The sequence below is a fragment of the Entelurus aequoreus genome, linkage group LG09 (assembly GCF_033978785.1).
Source record: "Entelurus aequoreus isolate RoL-2023_Sb linkage group LG09, RoL_Eaeq_v1.1, whole genome shotgun sequence".
In the NCBI taxonomy this organism is placed as follows: Eukaryota; Metazoa; Chordata; class Actinopteri; order Syngnathiformes; family Syngnathidae; genus Entelurus; species Entelurus aequoreus.
Genome location: NC_084739.1, coordinates 41,042,194 through 41,064,611, shown reverse-complemented (window position 1 = coordinate 41,064,611; position 22,418 = coordinate 41,042,194). Strand labels below are relative to the sequence as shown.

Below are 22,418 nucleotides of genomic sequence, written 5' to 3'. Positions count from 1 at the left end.
AAAATGACGAGGGAGGAGCATGACCTTGACAGAATGTGTGTGCGGGCATATTATTATGAGGTCATGGCACGTTTGTTTCAGTAAGAATTGATTACAAATGCACTTGTGACACTGTCTTTTGTAGACATTACAATCCTTCACAACAACCATAACTTAACGTCTTGATTTGATCTCATTTAATCACAAGGATGAAGAACTGACCCCTTGCTCTTCTGCGCTACTTAAATGTGTCAGTGAATGGGGGAAGGAGTGCTTTACAAGCTGACCTTGCTGTTTTATCCTCTCTTCATTTCCTAGATGGAACTCTGGAGATGCCCCTTTTTCAGTTGATTCCTTCCCAGAGACAGCTGGTTTTCCAGGGAGACCGTCTGCCTCTTCAGTGCACTGCCACTTACCTGGACCCTTCGATTCAGCTGCAGTGGCACCACAATGGCCATATTGTGACCACGCAAGAGGACCGCGGCGTATATGTGGAGGAAACCTTGCTTCACGACTGTTGTCTCCTCACCAGGTACACGAAAGAGCAGAACAATGTATAGAAGTAGAACATGAGTGTGTAGAGTGAAGCAGATGAAGTCACAACATTCAGTCTTCCGCTCGTCAGCCATTTTGTAGGTTTTAGTGCTTCCGTATCATGTCGACTGACAGATATAAGTTTGAACAAGACGTTACTTTGTATTAAAAATGGCAACAGCGGAGGATCCATGTGCATGTACAAGACAGTTTGCCCCACAACAAGAGCAGGGTTTCTCCTACATGTAAACGATTGTGGCGCAACGACACGGCTAGATTAAGGCCGCCAGACATATATATATATATTTGTATTTATTTTTTTGACACGAAAACAATTTTAAGTGATCTTGTATTAAATGGATATACCATATATAGTCTATTATTTACATACTATTGGCTATAGTATCTTTGAAAAACAGAAAAAACGTTCCTTAATGCTTTGTTTTGAAAAAAAAACACAAACAAAACCTGTCAGAAGAGTGTCAGATGGTCGCGCACCTAAACACCAAACAAAAGTGAGGAGAGAAAGTTGAGGAGAGAGGTATTTTAAGCTAATTAATGCATTTCTTGTTCAAGCCTGTGTAAACTACCCTAATTCTTTTGAAATTACTACCGACAATGAGGTCTAACTTTGCGCTGTGTGGGTCTTTGAACCTCCGTTTGGACAACACTGTGTGGAGTGTGCATTTGTTCCTGTGTGTGTGTGTGTGTGTGTGTGTGGTTTTCTGCGGGCACTCCAGTTTCCTACCACATTCCAAAAATACGCATCTTAGATTCATTGGAGACTGTAAAATGTCCATGGATATAAATGTTAGTGTGAATGATTGTTTAAATACAGTATATGTGTCTGCGATTGGCCATGCTAATTTGAGTTACCTTGTCTTTAAGCTAGTTAATTGTACATTAGCATTACGCTAGCTGCATTGAAGCTCAACCTTCATCCTGCATAGTTATATTGCTTTTTTCAGTTTATTTGTAACGGTACAGTGGGAGAAATAGATGGCACGGCGGTAGGGAGCAGGGAGCCTTTAGCTTGCAGCGTGTTTATTAATACAATAAAATGACATGTGTAATAAATCCAAAGGTGTATGGTGTGACTATGTGTAGCGATTATATGTGGAGTGTTACCGGGTGGTGTTGAAGGTGCGTGTTGAGATCGGTGCGGAAGTCCAGAAAGGGCAAGGCAGGCTCGGAGGTCCAGGGACAGGTGGTCAGGGGCTGGAGCGAGGCGTCGTTGTCCGGGGGCAGGCTTGAGGTCGAGATCCAGGAAGGCAGCAAGACGTCCAGAGGGGATCCAGGGAGACAAGAGACGCAGCTCAAAACCAGGGGATGATGAAGGGCTGTTGTACAAGAAGCTACGTTCTGGCACTGGAACGCAGGACACGCTGGCTTATGAAGGCAGGAGTCTCATCAGCGTCAGGTGTGTGAATGTTAGGAACACCCGTGGGCGTGTCCCGATGCACGCTCAGTGGAGCGCACAGCAGAGTGAGAGGTGGCAGATGTTTGAACCATAACAGCACAAGCGTGCCCAGCGGTGCGCTCAATAGAGCGCGTCGAGGAATGCACGTCAAGGAGTGCGCATGGAGGAATGCGCATGGAGGAATGCGCATGGAGGAATGCGCATTTGCTGCGCTCGCACCGTAATATTATTCCAAGTTATATTATTAATCTAACGGGATTCTAACATTAATGTGCCCTTCATGTGCACATGTAATATACTTTCTTTATTGTGGTTATTTTTTCAAGTAACTTCATTGTGAAGAATATCAACAAAACACTTAAAGTTTTTTTTTTCAAATCTAATTCAAATGACTATTTACATATTTGCAACCTTCATGGAGGGCATAATAACGTGTAGCCCAAATTACCTTCTACAATAAGCATCAACAATTGAAACTGCATTGAGCAAAGAGAGCACAATCTACCAACTCAAATTCCTTGTGTTAAATCTAATTCTGATGATATAAAAAAAGTTAATATTAATATTATGAATGGTATTATTAATTACTAATAACACTAATATTAGATTTTTAAATATACATCAAAACATTATATTCATTGTTGCAAATCAAAATGATCATGTCATACATATGATGATGTCATGTCAACCACGCCCCTAGCCACACCTCCACCACCACGTTTATAGTGGCAATATCGGGAAAAGCCTGAAAAGGATAGAGAAAAATAAGGAACTTATTGACTACGTCAGACTACAGCAGCGGACTCTCACACAGCTCTACCATATATGGAGCTATCCGCTGACGTCACATGTTGGAAAAATGTCACAAGTTGTGCAAATTCCAAACGGCTCCTATGGAGGAAGTATAAATAAAAGGCAAGATTATTTTAAAAATATATCCGCTATGCCTCTGTGGTTTGATTTAAAATGTTCAGGACTTATGCAAAACCCAAGTACACAAAAACTTGTACCAATAGGTAAAAAAAGTTGGTTTTGCACAATAGGTCCCATTTAAGAGGTACGCTGGTCAATGAATTCAGGATTTTTTTCCTAGCGCTGCTGGACTTAACTCTCAATCAGTGGGGAATTTGTGGTTGCCAGTTCAAGCCTTTGTGCCACCGACATACCATTGCCAAAACAGAATGTTGTGATGACGTAAGCAAGAAGCACGCGATTGTCTGGCGTGGGGGCAATATGTCTGCAATGTGGATGTTTTTCAATATATCCAAAATAGACCCACGGACAGCAATTTGCAAAATGAGCAATCTGGAAATATAAAGAGGGCAGTGGCGGCTGTTTGGTCTCTCAAGGAGGGGAAGTGCCAGGTTGGGCTGCTGTGTGATGCTTATGTGACCGCCTACTCGTCAAGGACATTGCAGAGCGACAGAAGTTTAGAGTCTCCAAACATGAGTAAAGTATCCAATAACACCAACAAAAATATGCTAGAGTTGCCACTAGTGGGTTTTTTTTAAATCAAGAAAAAGTCACCAAAATAATTTGAAAAGTTTGTAGATCAACTAGGAACATCAGAATGAAACTTGAAAAATACTTCCTAAATTGCTTATGCTTTCATTTTGCTGTCAATCAGTAAGGGACTTAGCCTAAGACAGATCATCTAATCATCATATAGAATGCCAGCATCCAGGCCGGCCCGCCGTCCACTGACTCCCAGAGACACTGATTGTCCGGTGGATTGGAGAATCTTTTTATTTTTTATTTCTCTTGATTCTGTCGAGAACAAAGGGTCGCAACATGTCTCCAACAAACCCGGTTGTGGGCTTTTTCTCTCAGCTCTTCCTAGGTTGCTCCAATGGTTTTTGCCTTAACATCAACACTTCAGCGCTAAGTCTGTTTTGGTCGACCAACTTTCTTCTTTCCTTTTGGGTTCCAGTCTAATGCCTGCTGATGTTGGATGCAGGTTTTCTCAGTGTATACCCGATCCATCACCATTTCCTTTTTTGGATGTCCATCTAAATCAAATTCCGATTGGTTCTAATTGACAGGTCATTATTTGAAATAACTTCTGGCCATCGGATTTGGAGCATGTGTCTGAGGCATCTGTTGACGAATGACTATAACTTGTTGGTGGAGCTTTTTGTAACTTGCCATGTCTCCTTGCCATACAGCAGGACAGACTTAACATTTGTATTGAAGGGCTGTATCTTGTTGTGAAGTGAGAGCACTCTGGATCTCCAGATTTGTCGAAGTGCTTGAAAAGCTTGTCGAGCTTTATTTATGGACAATGCCGAGCATTTATTCATTGACTGTATAGTTTGACTGCTGTGTAACAACCCACTCTGTGCTCCCTGTTGACTTCTTCTTTGGAGCAGTCATTCACTATTTGTCCTATTAACAAACTATTTTCAAACATTTTAATTGTATTTCATATTGTTGGAATACCAGTGGTAAATAAATATTTTTATAATTGTTTTATTCTTTGATAAGTAAATATTGTGCAATTGCTATACCGTGATTTTCGTGAGGTTCACAGAATAGCCATAAGTGCAGTAGTAATAATGATTGGCGTACAATTTTCTTTCAGTGTTTTGGTTTTCGTCTTTGGTTTCCTAATTTTCGTTTTTTGGTTTTAACCAACAATTTAGATTTCGGTGCAGCCCTACTAATTGAATCAGTATCAAATTGTATACTTTTAACAAAACACTGAACTTGCTAATTTCTTTGTCATGTTATACCTTAGGAATAAACCAAAATAAAAAAATATTTACAGAAGCGGAAAAAAACAGTTTCCTAAGCCAATGCCCCACCTCTCCAATGAGTTTAGTAGTTTTCGCATTAATCTTTAACCCAAGCAAACAACCAAATGACGGTTTCTTGGTCGAGTTAACAATATTTGTTTTGACCACTGATGAAAACAATATTAATCCAGTAAAAACAACTTCACTTTGATGTCTGCAGCTCACACCCATAATGTACTGTATTTTAAGAAGTCCAAACACCTCCGTCCTGTCCTTTACCTTTGGTTATTGGCGCCCTTGATAAGGATCTGAAAGGACAGCAATAATTGACTTGGCAGCGTGCCAACACCTCAGCACAATCTGCAACCAGTCTCGAGAGAGGTTGGCCTCCCAGCCCATCCCACAGCTCTCGTTGATCACATGCTAAGAGCAACAGATGCTGGCACATAATTGTAGCAATAAAGTGAAGTGGAAACGTTGCACACCTTTTCTAAAGAAGATATTCCCGCAAGACTCCTTTATTGTCCACTTTTTTAAAAGATGGGCACTGTATGTCCCTGTGTCTGTTTTTAAGGGCTTGTGATTACTTCAATTGCTGTCTTTCACAATTGGCTTCTTTAAAATATGCTTTGACGGACTGCTGACAGCAGTGTTATTGATCATTTAAAAAACTGTAATGTATTTAAATTTGTCTGGAAAAACGAATGGCTGATCATTTTTTGCTTAATATTTTTGAAAAGTGGATACTTTCTTCACAGATTTAATACTGCAATATCTGCAGCTTTGCCATTGGTATTTTGAGAGGATTCATCAATACTAATAATCAATGCAACGTGTCTCTTACCACTCATTGCTGTCATCTGTTGTTATGGAGATATAGCGGAAATATAACGTAATCGTTTAAATGATAACTAAATACCAGACCAAAGTTAAGTTGTTAGGTGCATTATTGTATACGCACACTATGGGGGACGGGACAAAGGGGTTCTAGCCACAGTCACACTACAGTAATATTAAATTTAAAAAAACAACCAATACAAAATAGACCTGGTTATTTTCCCCACACTATGTAAACACAAACAAACTTGAATTATAAGATGATTATTATAATAATCAGCTTTGAATAATCACAAGTAAGGAAGAACACCACACTTATAAGAGTATGGGTCAGTTTGAAGTAGACATTTTAAATAATCACTGACTCTTTCTATTTATATAATACACACACGACACAAACACATATACGTCGGTGGCTGTCAAACACTGGCTTCCAGTCCATCACTCAAATAGGAATGAATAACAATTTATATTGTTACAAAATGCACACCCACCTTAAAATGCTAATTGATTGTATGGATATTTATTATATATTTGTTGTGATACATTATGTTAAATGTTTGGGAATTAACCTTATTATTATTTTACTTTCAAAATTATTTATTATGTTATTAATATTATTTTAAAGTTATTATCGGGACAAACGGTAGAAAATAGATGGATGGATATACTGAGTGTAATTGTAATAAATAGAAACACAGTGATTAATCTGTTTGGTCTTTACACAAATATGACATATCAACTGCATTGCACCTTGCACATGCACCTATAGTTGTTGTTGTTGTATTTGTTTATTTGAAGGACAATGTGCAGTTACATTAAGAAGATGGCTGCACCAGATTTAGCACCATGCTAATTTCCATCAGTAGTCCTTTTATGGTGCATCTAACATCCACAATAAAATTACACAGGATTGAAAATACACAACAATATTAAAATTACATTATGATAAACAATTTAAAATACAAGTACAATACAAAGAGGGTATGTGAGTTACAAATCAGTGGGCGGTCAAGTTACAGTATTTTAGCAGCTTAATTTAAAGTAGACTGACCATACGTCCTCGTTTCCCCGGACATGTCCTCTTTTGCGGGGCTGTCCGGTCTGTCCGGGCGGGGTTTCTTAAATGCCTCAAATGTCCGGCATTTTGAGTTAGGGTTGCGTGTATTTTCAATGTACGTCCAGAGTTAAGAAAGGGTTCAATTGTGAAGGTGTGCGCACGCAGCAACATTCGTGAGGGAGGGGCAGAGACAGAGAGCAGACAGTCGAGAGACAGACAGAACACAAGAGAGAAGCTGAAACGTAAATGCAACTTCACGGATGATTTGCGGGAAAAGTATCTGTGTTTTCGTCCTGGCCATGACACATGGAAAGCAGAATGCACTGTGTGCAAAGCAGGAACGTACTGTATATATCAGTGGCAAATAAAGGGGCCAACGATCTACAAGCCCATATCGACACTACAAAGCACAAAACAGCTGTGCAGGGCGAGAGCTCGTCTGCTGTTTTTGTTTAAATTTAATTAACTTGTTTTGAGGCATTATTTATGTTTAGATTATATACAAGAGGTTATTTTGAATATTTCTACCTCTGCACTTTTTTTTCCAAAACTGTGAATGTTACAGAATATAAGTGTGACTTATTTTGTTATACTGTCATGTCAACCAGTGTTGGCGTTAACACACTTTTTGTGTCATTTTAACGCATTGAAATCAGAAAGGACGCAGATTATTTTTTTTCTTTATTTTTTTTTTACCATTTGTGGCCCACAGCTAATGTTTTAAAGGCCCACGGCACATTCTAAAAATACTATTAAAATAAACAAAAACATAACAAAAGTGAAATAAAAAAGCTTAAAGATGAAATGCAATTTAGAAACCGTTGCAATGTTGACTAATAAAACAAAGCTGTTTTTTTTCTTCTTTCAAACGGTCATTGCTCAAAACATAATATTGAATCAAAATCAATGTTATTATGAATTATTGACCTATCAAAGGTTCCGATTACTTCACATCAAATATTCCACTTTGAAAAATATTTTTGGTGGAAGATTTTGCATATTTTGTGTGTTTGCCATAAAAAACATAGTTTTGTTTGACAAAAAAGGGCGGAAAACAAACAAACAAACAAACAAAACAACAACATAAAAAAACTAAAACATTTTGAAATGAGGAATTGATCTGAAGTTGATGTAGACTCCAGGGATTTAAGCGTTAAATATAAAATGTATGTATGTCCTGGCACACCATTATCATCATTTCATGACTGAAGCAAAACACTTTTTACACTTTTATACTGAAATAAATACACCTACAACTTATCAAATAAAAACATAGAAAAAACTACCAGCAGCGGTAAAGTTTAGATCCATGAAGGAAAGAAGAAAGTGAATTAATTATTATAACTGAATACATTTACATATGCATACACATTTGTTTTCATTTGTATTATCTTTTTTAATTAATTAAGTAATGTTTATGACAACATTTTTCCAAAACACAATATAGAATGTGAGATATAACAGGATAATGCATACATTTGTCATTTGTTTTCAAAACGCTTACAAAAAAGTGGGACCCCAAAAATTTACTGTGGGACCCCATTTTTATGACTTGATGGGGTCCCTGGGTCCCCATTTTGAAAATTCCTAGCGCCAACACTGCTGTCAACATGTCAACAGAGGAGAAAAAATGCTTTATTTAAATAAATATATTATTTATGAAGCAAGTTCGAGTATCATTGGCAAATTTTCACCTAGTCCCGGCCTTGGCGTGCTGCCCGCTTTGGCACGCATATATGTGTCCTCTTTTTGGGATTTCAGAATATGGTCAGCCTATTTAAAGTGACTTGTGACTGTTACATTTTTAAGGAACCTGGTTCAGATTCCAACAATTACAATACCTGCCATCCTATTTCCAATTTACTTTTCATCTCAAAAATTCCTGAAAAAAACTGTTGCATCCCAGTTGCACCTCCACCAAACCTGACACACCCTCTATGTACCTATTTCTGTCTGTTTTCACCCCCGTCACAGTACAGAAACTGCCCTGTTAAAAATGACTATCAACCTCCTCACTGCAGCCGAGTCTGGACTTATCTCCATCCTCATCCTCCTCGACCTGAGTGCATCCTTCGACGCCATCTCTAATCCAAATTGGGGCTGCGTGGCTCGGTTGGTAGAGCGGCTGTGCCTGCAACTTGAGGGTTCCATGTTCGATCCCCACTTCCACCAACCTTGTTACTGCTGTTGTGCAAGACACTTTACCCCATACTTGCCAACCTTGAGACCTCCGATTCGGGAAGTGGGGTGTGGGGGCGGGGCAGGGGTGTGGTTGGGGGCGGGGGCTGTGGTTAAGAGGGGAGGAGTATATTTACAGCTATAATTCACCGACTCGAGTATTTCATATACACTACCGTTCAAAAGTTTGGGGTCGTATTAAAATGTCCTTATTTTTCAATGAAGATAACTTTAAACTAGTCTTAACTTTAAAGAAGTACACTCTATACATTGCTAATGTGGTAAATGACTATTCTAGCTGCAAATGTCTGGTTTTTGGTGCAATATCTACATAGGTGTATAGAGGCCCATTTCCAGCAACTATCACTCCAGTGTTCTAATGGTACAATGTGTTTGCTCATTGGCTCAGAAGGCTAATTGATGATTAGAAAACCTTTGTGCAATCATGTCCACACATTTGAAAACAGTTTAGCTTGTTACAGAAGCTACAAAACTGACCTTCCTTTGAGCAGATTGAGTTTCTGGAGCATCATATTTGTGGGGTCAATTAAACGCTCAAAATGGCCAGAAAAAGAGAACTTTCATCTGAAACGCGACAGTCTATTCTTGTTCTTAGAAATGAAGGCTATTCCACAAAATGGTTTGGGTGACCCCAAACTTTTGAACGGTAGTGTATATTTCATATATATATATATATATATATATATATATATATATATATATATATATATATATATATATGTATATATATATATATATATATATATATATATATATATATATATATATATATATATATATATATATATATATATATATATATATATGTATGTATGAAATACTTGACTTTCAGTGAATTCTAGCTATATATATATATATATATATATATATATATATATATATATATATATATGTATATATATATATATATATATATATATATATATATATATATATATATATATATATATATATATATATATGTATGTATGAAATACTTGACTTTCAGTGAATTCTAGCTATATATATATATATATATATATATATATATATATATATATATATATATATATATATATATATATATATATATATATTTTATTATACATATAAATAAAATACATACTTGAATTTCAGTGTAACGGAGGCTATCCAGTAGATGGCAGTATTGTCCTGTTTAAGAGTGTCACAACATTGCTGTTTACGGCAGACGAACTGCTTTACGGTAGACTAAAACGTGACTGCTGTTGTTGTGTGTTGTTACCGCGCTGGGAGGACGTTAATGAAACTGCCTAACAATAAACCCACATAAGAAACCAAGAACTCGCCCTCGATCATTCTACAGTTATAACGTGATTGGGCAGGCACGCTGTTTATATCGTGGGAAAGCGGACGTGAAAACAGACTGTCGCCGCTGTCCCCAGTCAGGTCCGCTTTGAGCTGGAGGGGGCGTGGCCTCCAGCTCCGGCTGAATTCCGGGAGTCTCCCGGTAAAACCGGGAGGGTTGGCAAGTATGCTTTACCCACACTGGTTTAAATGTAGCGTAAAGATAGATAATGGGTTTCACTAGGTATAGCGCTTTGAGTCTCGAGAGAAAAGCACTATACAAATATATAATTCACTTCACAATTCTCCTAAATAGACTCATCCATTGGCATCATCAACACCCCCCTGGATTGGTTTCACTCATACCTCACAGGCCGCATTAAGTTCTTACAGCTTAAATCCTTTACATTTTGATCATTCTGCAGTCCCAGCAGATGTTCCACAAGGATCTGTCTTGGGCCCCCTTCTTTTCATCACCTTTTCCCCTTTGGTCATATATTGCCTTGCCCAAGGACACAACGGCTCTAACTAGGATGGGATAGCGGAAGCGGGAATCAAACTTGGGACCCTCAAGTTGCTGGCACGGCCGCTACACCAACTGAGCCACCAACACGCCTCATCATGGGAGCATAGCTTTCAGTCATTCTGTTCCCAAACTCTGGAACTCTCTCCCATCTGACAGCCGCAATATTGACTCCCTTCATACATTTCAATTTAGACTCAAAACCCACCTCTTCAAAATGTTAACTCACTGTAACTGTAACTACACTGTCCTTTATGTGTTTGTTACATGTTAATTGTATACGTTGTTGTTATTATCTTTTCATTATTTTATCTGTATTTTGTAGTGTCCTCAGGTTTTTTGAAAGGCACTTACAAATTAAAATTATTGTTATTATTATTTTATTATTATTATCGCAAAAAGCCGCTGCCTGACCAGGGCTCAGAAAATCTGCGGAGACTCCTCCCAACCCCACCAAGGACTGTTTTCACTGCTGGACTCTAGAAAGAGGTTCCGCAGCCTCCGTAGCAGAACCTCCAGGTTCTGTAACAGCTTCTTCCCTCAGTCCATAAGACTCTTGAGCGCATCATAATAATCCCCACAATTCCCCCCCCAAAATGGATTAACTTGCTGGAATATAAAGACAATACAACATACATCCATAAACGTGGATGCATATGCAAAAGTGCAATATATTTATCTGTACAGTAATCTATTTATTTATATCTGCACCTTATTGCTCTTTTATCCTGCACTACAATGAGCTAATGCAACAAAATTGCGTTCTTATCTGTACTGTAAAGTTCAAATTTGAATGACAATAAAAGGAAGTCTAAGTCTCTCTAAGGCTATTATTATTATTAAGACCTAAAATGCAGGTGTTGATAAAATACTTCCCTCCTGTGAGATGTGACATCATGATGTTCCTGGTGCGCAACCTCTTGTGCTAATTAAAATGCAATAAAAAAAAATTTAAAAAATATTTTTTCACATCTTTATTTACACAAATTACCTACCGTCTTTATTTACAAAAAAGACATATAATACCGATAAGAGTACCGGCATTGTTAAGGAGCATTGATATTGGTATCGGTATCGACAAAATTCTAATGATGTATATCCCTAATTATGAGTAGAGCTGTCAAAATGAATGTGTTGATGTAGCTTAATCATTATCATTATTCATTTAATTTAAATTTTTTAACAAAATTAACCCATTTGTGACTTCCAGAAACATCCCTTGAAACACATTTTGGGCAGTTGATAATGTGGTGATAAAGAGCAAAACCAAAAAAGTCAGTATGGCAATACAGAAGAGTCGAGCAACATAAATGTTTATATATTATCAGGAGTTTTTATTTCATCTTAAAATATCACATTAACTATACACAAAATGCATCAGGTCTATATTAATGTGGAAAGACGCTTGTTTTGAAAAACATGTTAAAAGGTGTTATCAATAATAAACACATTACTTGTATAAAAAATATTTACGTATTTCTTGAATTTCTATGCTTTTGCAAAATAAAACACAATAACGAAGACTGAACATGATTTATACTTAATCATTATTAATCAAAATTAATTCACAGCAACCACGTGATTAATTTCATTAAAATGTTTGCCATTTCAGAGCACTGATTGTAAGTAGGTATTAGTGAGTTTTGAAGTTCAACAAATTTGACAATAGCAAAAACTTGCAATGCAAAATATTTTGACAACACTTTAAATATCTGTTTTCACATGAGCGACACAATGATATAGTGTGCCTCACAGATCTGGTTTAAAATGACTGGAGTGTGTGTGATTGTGTGGGTTTACACTGGGTATGCACACTTGTTAGGTTAATAGGAGACTTCAAATGGTGCATCGGTGTGAATGACAGTGTGAATGGTTGTTAGTCTTCATCCCTGTGATTTCCTGGCTGCAAGTCAATCATAGGGTTTTGGAGCACCCAACCAAACTTGGAGGCTGCCGTACTAACCATAGGTTACCAAGTGGCCCATTTCTATTTTAAAATGTTATGTCCATTTTTTGTTTGTTATCGCATGTGATTACCGGTAATCACAATAAATATAACATTACTCATGTATAAACGCAAATGAATCAAGCAATTTATTTTGATCACGCATGTTCCTTTATTTCTTTCCATGATGGCAGGTGAGGCCCCGCCTCCCCTGCCTCTAGTGACTGCACGCCACTGCTTTAAACACCCTAGAAGCGACTTCACAGTTGAAGGCACATTGCCACGAATTATAAAAGTTAAAAATAAGGCACTTTTTTACTTTTTACTGAAAGTTGTGTAGTGTCTTGTGCTGGTTAAAGCAGTGGTGTGCCATCAGGGCCAGCAAGGCCTTATCTGCTGGCCTAACATAACCAGAAATCATGATCTTAATTAAACATAAAACAAATGTTTTATTTACTTTTCCTAAATATCTTAAATTATTCATATTCTCTTCATGTCATATTATGCTCCTTCCAGTGCTGTTGTTTTTAGTTTTAGTTTGTATCCAATCAGAATTCAGCTAGCTTATGTTGCCATGCTGTACAAAATCTGCTAGAGGTCTTCAGAATCAACAATGCAGGCGTCACATACAGTGACAGACAGTTGCGATAGCCAATCAGATCACGAGGTATTGTCAGTAAGGCCTTCTAGATGGCCTCACGTTGAACATGACATTTACGCGTCCTGTGATTGGATACTCATCGGGACCGTTAGCGGATGTATTTGAGAACACATACAGTTGATAGACAGTTGCGATAGCCAATCAGATCATGAGGTATTGTCAGTAAGGCCTTCTAGATGGCCTCACGTTGAACGTGACATTTACGCGTCCTGTGATTGGATACTCATCGGGACCGTTAGCGGATGAATTTGAGAACACATACAGTTGATAGACAGTTGCGATAGCCAATCAGATCACGAGGTATTGTCAGTAAGGCCTTCTAGACGGCCTCACGTTGAACGTGACATTTACGTGTCCTGTGATTGGATACTCATCGGGACCGTTAGCGGATGAATTTGAGAACACATACAGTTGATAGACAGTTGCGATAGCCAATCAGATCACAAGTTGTCGATAGTAGCCTATCTAAGTAGCCTGATGTTAACGAGACTGTGATTATTAGTGAGTATTCAATCACAAGTTGCAATTTAGCAGGAAGCGGGAAGTGTTGCGCCGTAACCAGACCGGGATAGCAGAGAAGGAGAACACAACGTTGATTAGGTGGCAGATATATATTTGCAAGGCCATTTTCAAGAAGGGTATTTAAAGATAAACTACATCTTGTGAGACGATGTCGGCCAACCCCGGAACCTAGCTCAGCTGTTCTGGCGATGAAATGGGAAACAGCGTCGAATAGGTCCTACTAATTGTGAGTTCAAATGTTTTTGTTTTTTTTCACTTTTAATGTTTTTTTGCTATTTTAATTTTGACAGCACCACATAAGATACATTTTAATTGGTGATGCATTTTAATTGATTTTTAAATGCAAGGCCATTTTCAAGAAGGGTATTTAAAGATAAACTACATCTTGTGAGACGATGTCGGCCAACCCCGGAACCTAGCTCAGCTGTTCTGGCGATGAAATGGGAAACAGCGTCGAATAGGTCCTACTAATTGTGAGTTCAAATGTTTAGTTTTTTTTCACTTTTAATGTTTTTTTGCTATTTTAATTTTGACAGCACCACATAAGATACATTTTAATTGGTGATGCATTTTAATTGATTTTTAAATGCGCCAGAAAATAACCCGTTTTGTACACTGTTGAGGTGATCCAATGTGCAGTAGGGCATAAATGTGTTTCTGTATAGTATTTCTCCAGCAATGGTCATGTGGTGACGTCAATTATAGTATTTTGAGAGGTAATCATTGAAGTCTGACATCACTGAAGGCCTAGGTGGGAAAAGCACGGCCCACCACTGGATTAAGGCTCCCGACAACAGAGTGTTTTCCTTCATTGGGTTTCATTGTGGACATGTTGTGGTACACCAGGTCCTACATAAATTAAAAATGGCTAAAATGTGCAAGGATGTTTGAAATAATTTCTACCATATATGGATAATCCTCTGACATCACAGGTCAGAAAACGTCACAAGTTAGATATATTTTCAAACAAACAATTTGGAGGAACTATGACGGAAGGCAAGATTGTTTTAGAAATATATTCGCAATGCCTTCACGGTTTGATTTCAAATTTGCAGGCCTTATGCAGATCCCAAATATACAATCGCGATCAAAAGTTTACATACAGTTGTAAAGAACATAATGTCATGGCTGTCTTGAGTTTCCAATACTTTCTACAACTCTTATTGTTTTGTGATAGAGTGATTTGAGCACAAAATACATTCATGAAGTTTGGTTCTTTTATGAATGTATTATGGGTCTACTGAAAATGTGACCAAATCTGCTGGGTCAGAAGTATACATACAGCAATGTTAATATGTGATTACGTGTACTTTGCCCAGTTTACTGCAATAAGACGCTTTTGGTAGCCATCCACAAGCTTCTGGCCAGCTTCTGGTTGAATTTTTGACCACTCTTCTTGACAAAATGTGGTGCAGTTCAGCTAAATTTGTTTGTTTTCTGACATGGACTTGTCTCTTCAGTATTGTCCACACGTTTAAGTAAGGACTTTGGGAAGGCCATTCTAAAACCTTAATTCTAGCCTGATTTAGCCATTCCTTTACCACTTTTGATGTGTGTTTGGGGTGATAAAAATTGAGCTGTTTGGCCACAATACCCAACAATATGTTTGGAGGAAAAAAGGTGAGGCCTTTAATCCCAGGAACACCAAGCCCACCGTCAAGCATGGTGGTGGTAGTATTGTGCTTTGGGCCTGTTTTGCTGCCAATGGAACTGGTGCTTTAAATGAGACAATGAAAAATGAGGATTACCTCCAAATTCTTCAGGACAACCTAAAATCATCAGCCCGAAGGTTGGGTCTTGGGCGCAGTTGGGTGTTCCGAAAGGACAATGACCCCAAACACATGTCAAAGGTGGTAAAGGAATGGCTAAATCAGGCTAGAATGAAGGTTTTAGAATGGCCTTCCCAAAGTCCTGACTTAAAAGTGTGGACAATCTTGAAGAAACAAGTCCATGTCAGAAAACCAACAAATGTAGCTAAACTGCACCGATTTTGTCAAGAGGAGTGGTCAAAAATTCAACCAGAAGCTTGCCAGAAGCTTGTGGCTGGCTACCAAAAGTGTCTTATTGCAGTGAAACTTGCCAAGGGACATGTAACCAAATATTAACATTGCTGTATGTATACTTTTGACCCAGCAGATTTGGTCACATTTTCAGTAGACCCATAATACATTTATAAAATAACCAAACTTTATTTATTTTTTTGTGACCAACAAGTATGTGCTCTGATCACTCTATCACAAAAAAATAGGAGTTGTAGAAAGTATTGGAAACTCAAGACAGCCATGACATTATGTTCTTTACAAGTGTATGTAAACTTTTGATCGCGACTGTACATATACATATACATATACATAATTGTTTGAGCAAATAAATGACATGCATTCAAGTAAACATTTAAAAATATTGAGGTATTTTTGAAAGGTAATTTAAATTATGCAAATAAGTAATTGACTGTAATTGTCCAGGGTGTACCCCGCCTTCCGCCCGATTGTAGCTGAGATAGGCTCCAGCGCCCCCGCGACCCCGAAGGGAATAAGCGGTAGAAAATGGATGGATGGATAATCGCAATGATCAAAATTCAAAAGTGTGATTAATCTGATTTCTAAGATGTATCATTTCTTTGTGTAGCAATTGTTCCTGCAAAATCTCAAATACTACTATGGACATTCAGTTTGCTGCACTTGGCCACAATGGTGAGAACAAACAGCACACTACAAATCCTTCATTTAAAGTGACATCTTTTGATATTGCTTACATTTAATTTACGGTCTTGTCAGCACTGTCAGAAGATTGAGCCAGTTTATGTGTCGAACAAGCCGTCAATTTGTCACGAACTGGCTCAATGTTATGACAAATAAGGTGGGAGGACACACATGGTGGAGGATTGCCAGCTTTTAAAGCTTTTCAGTCTACAGTCCAGCTGAAGCCCCTTTGACTGTTTTCCTGTATAGTGAGTAGACAAGTGAAAGAAGCAAAAAAAGCACAGAAGAAAAAAGTGGTTATTCTGCCAGTTGTGAAAAACATCCTGTTGTACGATGTATAAATGTATTGTAATTGGGTTTCACCAAATTTGATTACAAATAATTTAATTGTATGAACATGAAATTAAAGCAACAGATGCAGTGCCTCCAAAAATGTGTAATGTCACGATGGCAGCAATTCATACACATTCAACCAATCTGCATAAATTCAGTACAGCCTTGCAGCTTTGTCCAATATCGCAACTTCCCTGCACATTTTGGCCAATTAGCAAAATTTCCACCAGTCTAATTTTCTCTGAGCGGCAAACCTTGTATATTTACTTAGCCTTTAATTCAGGGTGAGACAATTGAGATATTCTCATTTGCAATACTGGCCTTGCAAAAAAGGCACCATTTACATGACAGAGATGGGAAGTTTGATGATAAACTCATGTCTCATTTGCCACCAAAAATGAACACTATAAATTACTCTTAACATTTCGCAAATGCGCTTGTGCAGGGTTACAGTACATGTGTTGGAATATAAATTAATATTTAAAATAGACACACTTTTGAAGCGTAATACATGATCATGTCTGCAACTTGTGGACGACAGAGCAGACACCTGATAATAAAGAAGTATTTGGTTGTGTTTATTTCTGTAATTATAATTATTACTATTATTAGTTATAATGAAATAAAACCGTACAGTAATTTGACAATAATCTCTGACTACGTACTCTATTTTTACTGTCATCTAGTGTCTACACTGTGTGGTATAAAATACATAAAAATCAATATAGTAGTTTTCCCATTTTTGTTGAAATCCGGTGCTTTTTGAATTTAAGGTTACAAGGCACATCTTAAACATTGATAACAAATTCATGAAATCACATGTTGATTTAATGTTATTTCAAAAATAAAGCCTACAAAACATTGCAAATGATGCTGCAACTTTCTAAAAAAGCTGCCACGAATTAAGACAACTATCACATAAAAGCCTGCAAAAATCATGGATGGACTGGATATGTAGTGACTATACTCTACAAAACATTATGTTAATCATTTGAAGTCATATCCACCATGCAGATAAATGCACCGTATTTAGAGCCGCTTTATCCTAAGGGGGGGCCCCGGTTCTAAAGGAAGGGCATTAGGAACCTACCATTCAGTCAAGTTCAGGCTTATTCGCACCAATAAAAGACAGAGGTTGATGACGCAGCTTCTGACTACTTCCATTTCGGATAACGTCTCGATTGCGTGTGTGGTACGTGCACCAAAACTCTGAGCTTCGACACACATTCAGGAGTGATGGTTCGATGAAGCCTCATGAGGCATTGAACCACTTGAGCCCATTGGTTTGAAAATTTCTCGAAGCTTAATGCATACTTCCATAGACATCATGTCTATGCATGCTTCGCACAAGAAACCACTTGCTTGTATAGTTACAAAAAGCTGCACACTGTGTGATGCATTGATATGTTGCATCTGTTATAGCTCTTGGAAATGACAATGCATCTCAATAAATGTTTGACCAAATAATTTTGCTAGTTAAATTAACACATGTATAAGAAAATATTTCAACATGGTTGTAATATTTGATTATTTAGGTTGTATAATGTTGTGCTGTCACCTTGGGGAAATAGCATATGGGCTTAAAGAGAAATATGACAATGTAGTGTAATTTAAGCAATGATGTACAGAACAGGGAAGATTTTTATTTTTATTTTTTATTAGGGATGGGGGGGTTCATCTCGACAACGGCTGCATCATCCAGCTGTTGATTTCTGGTGGCTGGTTAAAAGAGAACACAGACTGTGTTACTTTAATAAAACGTAATATTTATATAACATTGAAACAACATAAACAGTATATACTGTATACACTATATTGCCAAAAGTATTTGGCCACCTCCCTTTACTGTCTATTGTTTAAATGTACGGAAGTGAAAATTAAATTCCCCAATGGGGACCAATAAATCTAAATCTAATCTACTCACATATGAATTTGAAGTGCCATCCCATGGAATTGTCCAAAATGTTTTGGTATCCTGGAGCATTCAAAGTTCCTTTCACTGGAACTAAGGGGCCAAGTCCAACTCCTGAAAAACAACCCAGGCCATAATTCCTCCTCCACCAAATTTCACACTCGGCACAATGCAGTCTGAAATGTAGCGTTCTCCAGGCAACCTACAAACCCAGACTGGTCCATCAGATTGCCAGATGGAAAAGTGTGATTCATCAGTCCAGATAATGCCTCTCCCCTGCTCTAGAGTCCAGTGGCGACGTGCTTTACACCACTGCATCCCACGCTTTGCATTGGACTTGGTGATGTATGGCTTAGATGCAGCTGCTCGGTCATGGAAACCCATTCCATGAAGCTCTCTGCGTACTGTAAATTGCCTAATTGGAAGGTCACATGAGGTTTGGTGCTCTGTAGCAACTGACTGTGCAGAAAGTCGGCGACCACTTTGCACTATGCACTTCAGCATTCGCTGACCCCTCTCTGTCAGTTAACGTGGCCTACCCCTTGGTGGCTGACTTGCTGTTGTTCCCAAACTCTTCACTTTTCTTATAATAAAGTTGATTTTGGAATATTTAGGAGCGAGGAAATTTCACGACTGGATTTGTTGCATAGGTGGCATCATATGATAGTTCCACGCTGGAAATTACTGAGAGCGGCCCATTCTTTCACAAATGTTTGTAGAAACGGTCTCCATGCCTAAGTGCTTGATTTTATACACCGGGCCAAGTGATTAAGACACCTGATTCTCATCATTTGGATGGGTGGCCAAATACTTTTGGCAATATAGTGTGTATATATATATATATATATATATATATATATATATATACAAACATATATATATATATATATATACATACACATGCATATGAACATATCGCCACACATATATACACACACACATTAATGTAAATATATATATATGTATATATATATATATATATATATATATATATATATATATATATATATATATATATATATATATATATATATATATACACGCACACACACACGCGCGCCCACGCACGCACACACACACACACGTACATGAATATATATGTATATATAATCAAATTTGATTTCATGCGCAGTTGTTCTTTGACTCTATCGGCATTTAAAATACATATTTGTATTCTCTATCCAGGTTCCACACTTACAGCAACTCTCAAAAGCACACAATTTCAATGGAGCATTGGCAGTTTATGTGTTGTCAAATCTCCTGGAAAAATCTGAATTGCGTCCTGAAGCGGTGTCGTGGTACGGCCAGGGAGCGAGGCCCCTCCGTTACTCGAGAGACGCCTCGAAGCCTTCGCACATCTCGTCACATCACTAACATTCAGCCATTCTTGATGTAAATGCAAAAAGTGGACTTCATTCAAGGATCATAACCTGAGGTAGAGGTCGACTGTTACGATTGACAGTTGGTGGGCTCCTCCTTTGGATGTAAGGTTACAACTTATGAGTTTGAGTTTGAGTTTTGAGTTTATTTCGAACATGCAAGCATACAACATGATACATCACAATTTCCGGTTTCTTTTCAACATGTTCGAAAAGGAGTAGGAAGAAGCAGAGCTTATTTAATCCTACCCCCTTTCTTTACATAACAGTTGCAAAACTTTTTTTTCACTTCCTGTTCACAATTTTTTCACAATAAACTCCATAAGTAATCACAATAAAAAATAAATAAATAAATAATAGTAAGAATTTAATAATAATAATTGGTGAAGTAAGTCATATTTCATATGATGAGATAAGTAAGATTACTTTAAGAATGAATGAATGGATGGATGAAATAAATTGAGAATGTTTGTCATGGTTCTTCTTCTTTGTATTTTGTAAACACTTTAAGTTTGAAGAGTTTCTTGAAGTGTATCATATTAGTACATTGTTTGATTGCTTTGCTTAATCCATTCCATAATTTAATTCCACATACTGATATACTGAAGGTCTTAAGTGTTGTACGTGCAAACAAATGTTTTAAATTACGTTTTTCTCTAAGATTATATTTCTCCTCTTTTTTTGAGAAGAATTGTTGTATATTTTTGGGTAGCAGGTTATAGTTTGCTTTGTGCATAATTTTTATAAAACTTATAAAAATACAGTTAAAAAAAATCATAGTTTCCCTCACCAGAACAGCAACAAATCAACAATATTATTCATTTCTATAATAATTGTATTTGTGAATACATCTCCTTTGCGTCGGGCGCCTGTGCAAAGCAGCTGTCTGTGATTGACAGCTATGAACACCGATTATTGCATTCCAGTGTCAAAATCGGGGGCCCCTGATTGGCTGGGGGCCCCTGGGCTTGACCGTATTGACCCAAATATTAGAAAACAAAATGCTAGCTTGTATTTGAGAGATGTATACATGCAAAGCATCAAGTGGTATCAAACAAACTTTCAAAAAAAGCTTTTCTCTTCTGACACGTTAATTAGAGATATGCAGCTGCAGCACATACAACCAAAGTTAGTAAACAGCAGAGAATGTGTTATGATCCTGATTTTAGGATAATGGTGATCATGTAGCAACATCAAATACATATGATGATACAGAGTATATTGTACACGGATGGTGGGCTTAGATATACATGCTTGAAAATGCACACAGATAAAACTTACTTTGGTCCACACACTGTTTGCCTTCACAAAATTGACAGAAGTGTTTTTGAATATGTGACAAAAAACAGAATAAGGGAATTCCCATAAACAGAGTTGTTACGCAGCAGAGAGTTCAGGAAATAGCTATGGAGAAAAGTTATTACTGGCACTGCAACTGACTGGCGCTGTACTGGAATAGATGGATGTTCTTAGTCCTGTTTTTGGATATTTGCCGATACTGTTCCGATACCAGAGCTTCCTTTGACATTATTATATTAAAATTATTGTTAATTTTATATAGTGCTGCCGTGATTAATCGGCTGCAATTTTCAGTAGATGTGTCGTTTTAATTTTGAAAGCCTATTTATTTTTGGTCTCCCTGTTGGCAGGTGCAGCTAACTAAAGTATGTCCATACACAGTGCAGAGACGCTCCTTTTAATGACTAATCCTCGCTCTCTATGGCGACCAAAAAACTACATTTCTTACAGGTACCATTATCACTGGAGGAGTAGGTATATGAACACCAAGCACTTGGCACTTGGTGAAGGCGGTCGCATTTCCTCCCTCTCTGTTTCTGCCTGCTTGCCTTAATGTCTTGTCTTGTCTATACTTTTAAGAGTCTCTTTTTTCTCCAAAATCTAAACACCTAAACATGAAATTGATAAGCTGGGATCTCGACTTGACACAATCTTCTCAAGGAGGAACAAAGGTTCGGGGGAACCTTGCTGCCCCGATGGGATGATTGCTGCAGGATACATGAGATGGTTAATCGTGCAACATAAAACACATATAACACATATTTGGTAATAAAAAGAGCTGTAACTGAGCTATCAGATCTTGTTATACACTGTAAAAAAAATCCCATTTTTATGGTTAATTTACTCTAAATTTCTACTGTAATTTTTCTATTTATTTTTAAATACTTTATAAAACTGTAGAATTGAAGACATTATCTGTAAATAAACAATCCGCCTGTTATTTTAAGTAATATGCCAGTAATGACAAACTATGTATATTTCTATTTTTTTTTACAGAAAAATATCAAATTAAATTCATGTAAAATTGCAGTAATTATCTTTCATTAAATATGTAGCTTGTTATATAAAAGTAT

General features: G+C 37.4%; 1 protein-coding gene across 2 annotated transcripts in view; it reads left to right on the top strand.

The window, feature by feature from the left end:
• The window catches only part of LOC133657437 (adhesion G protein-coupled receptor A1), a 541,657-nt gene that overhangs the window by 175,799 nt on the left and 343,440 nt on the right, over nt 1–22,418 (top strand). For both annotated transcript variants that reach the window (XM_062058763.1, XM_062058762.1), the window contains exon 7: nt 298–511. In XM_062058763.1, the coding sequence (XP_061914747.1) occupies nt 298–511 (214 nt within the window). The remainder of the gene's footprint in view (nt 1–297; nt 512–22,418) is intronic.